This window comes from Notothenia coriiceps, unplaced genomic scaffold (assembly GCF_000735185.1).
Source record: "Notothenia coriiceps isolate Sejong01 unplaced genomic scaffold, NC01 NC01_scaffold00004927, whole genome shotgun sequence".
NCBI classification, from domain to species: domain Eukaryota; kingdom Metazoa; phylum Chordata; class Actinopteri; order Perciformes; family Nototheniidae; genus Notothenia; species Notothenia coriiceps.
The window spans coordinates 758-5,375 of record NW_011337628.1 but is presented as its reverse complement, the minus strand read 5'-3'; the positions used below and the strand labels follow the sequence as shown (position 1 = coordinate 5,375).

Genomic DNA, 4,618 nt, shown 5'->3' with positions numbered 1-4,618 from the left:
GCAACAATAATAAAAAGCTAGCTAAAGTTATATGTTAACTGACCATAGATCATTGGCATAGTTTGTCTGATTTGGATGGAGATCAAAGTCCAGTTGGTATTAACAAGAAAGCTAAAGTTTCATGATATCTCAACCTAGATGCTTGGCTGATGGACATGGAAAGGACTGAGGTCTAGCTGGCCACACTCACATGGTCTTAAGTAATCTTTAGCTGGCATTTTTTTTCATGTCCCAATATCCCCTTTGCATTTTCCATTATCACAAAGGTAAGTAAGTGGTGAAAGTAAACTTACACAGACACAAACAGAAGATTGTCCGATAGTTGGTTGCTGTTTAGTCAGCGATTTATTGAAATTCTTACAACACTAATTTTTTTTTCTGCCAGCGAGTTGTTAGGTGGTTGCTTTGTGGTCTCTTGCAGTGTTCGTAGTTTTGCTGGTCTGTTGCTGTTAGCATCTAAATCGTGCCTGTATCTGTTAGCACTTGTTGCAGCCTCTGGTAAGAACTTTGTGCTCTCTCTACCTGTTCCCCTTCCTTTCCGGTCACCTTTGGCCCTATTTATACACCCTTGTGAAGCTAATCACTGAAGCCAAGTGTTCAAAATAATATTGCAAGATAAATCAAAGCAAAATACGGTATTATAATATGCCAACAATAAACATTTCTGTTTCAAAGCACCAGTGCTCTCTCTATGGTCAGATAGTCTTTGTCTATGTCCAATGTGTTTAGTAATTTCTTCATCCTTTTCAGAAAACTTTTGGCCATCTTGATGTGAAATTGACTTGACAACAGACATAAGGACATTATAGCTCACTGTCCCTTTTAGAGTCTCTGGCATGATCCTGGAAAAAAAGACGTGTGACGGCAGCACGGACTATCATTTTACTATCAATGTTTGGTCTTAAAGTAGAGACAATAGCTAAAGCATCATACAAAACTGTTGCGTGAGACATTATATTCAGCAGAAGTCTCCACGTTTGCAGTCAACCAAAGTAGTTCGTAAGCATCATCTTACTAGTTGTAACGGACAGAAAAAACACACGACCACATCGCACTGAGTTTGGCCTGGAGAACTGACCGTTTATTGCATCTGCGCATGCTCATTAGCATCACCACGTTTCTTTCACACTCAGGCACATTCTGATGATGTCATATACACATGAACTGAAACATGACTTTGTTCTTATACAAATATGCTTAACAACAACATGCCTTAAACCTTTTCCCCTGCCACTACAGTTTAGAAGAAACACCTTAAATCAATGTGCGGCCGTCACAAGCTAATGAGGGAGCATTTAAAATGATGAGTCTAGTGGTTTCTGAGGGGGAAAAACTTTCAATTAGGTATAGTTTTTTAACATTTTATATGTTCATATAGATACTATTGCAACACAACAAGAAACTCAAGATTAAGTACAAAGAGTTACAAACATTAAGTCAGATGCACAGTCATCTAATTTCAAACTACATATTCCTTGAATACGATTATCTGTCTCAATTAAATTGAATTATTATACACCTTAAAACGATGTGATAAGGATCTCAGTGTGTCTTATACACAGTAAAAACCTGTGGTTTTGTGCAGATGTTATTCTGACCGACTGTATTTCCTGTATGGAAGGCCATGGCATGGCATCCTCAGTGTTCACATTTTAATAATATAGAATAAAAAACAACCTTTACATTGCTTTGCTATTTTAAATAACAGTTTGTTATGAGCCCGTTATTGACTTAACTTAACATTAAATAACTTATGCTATACCTTATTTATATTGAATTATTTTAGTAATCTCATGATTTGATCAAATGAAAGATGTATTTCAAAAATGTTAGAAAACCAAATAATGTAGAATAAGCCAATAGAAAATTATATTTTCCTTATTGTTCACAAATCTTAATCATAAAATTGATTCGTACTTCTCGCAGCTGAAAAACACTTTCTCTTTTATTGTCTGATATTCCTTATTAAACCATCTTATACTAAATTAATAACATACATTTTAAATAGTTTTGCCTGGATGTGTTTGGTCCTTGTGCCATGCCTACTGTAATATACTTCTTTCCATTATATACACATAGTCACAAATATATATTTAAAATCTCAAAACTGGGTGTTTTTCAGAATGTTTAGCTCTAAATTGAACTCATTTTCCACCTCCTTCTCTGCACTCATTGCAGGATTATCATACACTGCTATGTGTGATTTGTTGTTATTTTCCACACACTCTTTCTCTTTGTGTTCTTCCCCTTCAACAGCAAGCTGGCAGCACTTGCAGCAGCAACAGCATTTTGCGGTACAAGCACCAACCAATTTGTCCCAGGGTTCCAGGGAATGGGCCCACAGAGGGAGGAAGTCCCAGGATCGCAGGGCTGCAGGCAGGCACCGGGGTTTCCTTTTCTGCAGCGCGTTAATCACTACGATGAGGATCAGCATGGCGACCAGAGGAACACCCACACCCACCATCACCTTCCAGCCGGCCAGAGACAGGCTGAAGATGAAGAGCGGTAAAATGAAGAAGAAGCTGATGATGTAGACGGCAGCAAACCAGCGGTAGGTGGCGGTGATGTTTCCCAGGCTTTTTGCCAGCCGGATAGGGATTCGCGTGAAGGGGATTGGATACCACAGAAGGATGCCAGAGATGTTGAACAGGAAGTGTACGAGGGCAATCTGGAAATAACATCAACTCTGTGAAAACAGGCTCCCTCTACCTAATAGTCCTTGTATCTCCCAAAATGCAAAATAAATTCAACACATATTTAAATGTACTTGTAGTGTATGTGTGCATGTTTTCTTGTGCAAGTGACTGACCTGTAGAGAATTTGCCAGTGTCTCTGAAGGACTAGCCATAGCTGCCAGGATGGCTGTGGTGGTTGTACCAATATTTGAACCCAGAGACAATGGGTATGCTCTCTCTATGCTGATGACACCAATACCTATTCAAATAAACACATAATTACACTCCCTCTCTTCAACTACCATCATCCCTGTATAACCAGGAAAGCAGTTAGTCAAGGTAGATTGTTTTACTAAGAAGAAAAGATTGACAGGAATTTCAAGTAACAGCATTTAAAAAAAAAAAAATGAAAAACACAAATAGAGATGAATGAAATGGATGAATGACCTCACCGACAAGTGGAGTGATAGCAGAAGTGAAAACAGAGCTGCTCTGCACAATGAATGTCATTCCAGCTCCGACAAAAATGGCAATGTAACCTGTGACCCAGCCGAATGGAAATGGGAAATCTGCACACACAAACAGACACACAACATGCAAGTGTTACTAACCAACACATTCCCATTCATTTCTCTGCACTTGAGTGTGCGGTGCCACTCACCGGTGTTGAGGATCTTCTTGATGACTGAGGCCACCTGTCCCTTCAGCATGGAGTTGAGCAGCTTGACGATGAGTATCAGGCAGGAGCAGAGCACCAGCAGAGAGAGAGCGAGCAGGATCAGACCCACCGCCAGGTCCGGCAGATTCACATTCACAAATATATGCTTACCTGAGGACAAACAAAAACACATGCATCAGCGATGGCTGGTATCCTTCATGTTTTAAAGCTGCATGTATGTCTTTTTTATGGCCTACTGCAACAACAACAAAACATTGTCAACGATTACGTGTTCTAAGGATACGCCTTATCTGTTTCTGCAGGTGGAAATGGGGTCAATACAATTGTAAAGACATTTGAAAAGTTTCACTAAAAGATGTATGATCTTACAGTAACAGTAGTGTCTGTGCTTTGTTTAAACATGGTTGCAACGTCATTTTTCAGTGAGAATAATATACATTCATTTAATCGAGAGATTACAGAAAATAGAGTGTATACTGTCAAAACTGCTCTTACATTTCTGGAGATTGCACGTTTCAGAAACGTTCTTCAGTGTGATGGTGTAGTTGCCATCGACCCAGCACAGGGACGGAGACGTGCAGTTATCTGGACCAGGAACCGTGACGTTCATTAAGGTCTGAAACAAATTGGCAGTTTGACAATAAAGATTTTTGATCTTCTAAATGTTTTTTGAATATTTGATATGGAGCTGAAATGTTTTGGTCTTACTGTTTTGGTGATGGTATGGCACCATTTCTTGATGAGACTCTTATTCCTGGCTGCTGGGTCTCCGGTGGCAATCCCATTGATGACGGACTGGTCCAACTAGGTTGAAGGGAAAAATAAAGAAGTAGATCAAAACCATGACAAATAAGAACTTTAAGGAACTGTTTAGTCTTTGTTAACCAAACTAGTTTTCTCCCTATGCCGTAGTTACATCCCTAACATGTTAAGTAGTTACCTCCCCAACACTGACATAATGTGATTGGTTTATGAGAGGTTCAGTGGACCACATACAGTAGATTACACTAACTGTGCAGTAACTTCTGTATCCGCCCAACTATGACTACTGTTACAGATTGTCCACAAAGCTTTTTTTACAATTGATAAATTGTTGGTAAAAATTGCTGTTTTCAGCCTCTCCAATATGGAAATGATCCTCTTTTCTTTATTTTATACCATAACAAAGTAGATATATTTCAGTCTTGGACTTGAAAAAACACATTAACAGACATTAACCTGGACTTTGAGAAACTAGAAGGAGACTGTTTCACAACTTTCTGCA

The 4,618-nt window shown here is 39.0% G+C and overlaps 1 protein-coding gene across 1 annotated transcript; it reads right to left on the bottom strand.

Moving 5' to 3' along the window:
* Nucleotides 1-1,073: 1,073 nt before the first annotated feature.
* On the bottom strand, nucleotides 1,074-4,158 carry LOC104942691 (sodium-dependent phosphate transport protein 2B-like; the record flags this gene model as incomplete). Its single annotated transcript, XM_010767953.1, has 6 exons — nucleotides 1,074-2,668; nucleotides 2,810-2,934; nucleotides 3,128-3,244; nucleotides 3,337-3,504; nucleotides 3,850-3,970; nucleotides 4,063-4,158. Coding segments are annotated over 6 exons (1,194 nt in total), but the record flags the coding sequence as incomplete, so codon positions are not given.
* Nucleotides 4,159-4,618: the final 460 nt, after the last annotated feature.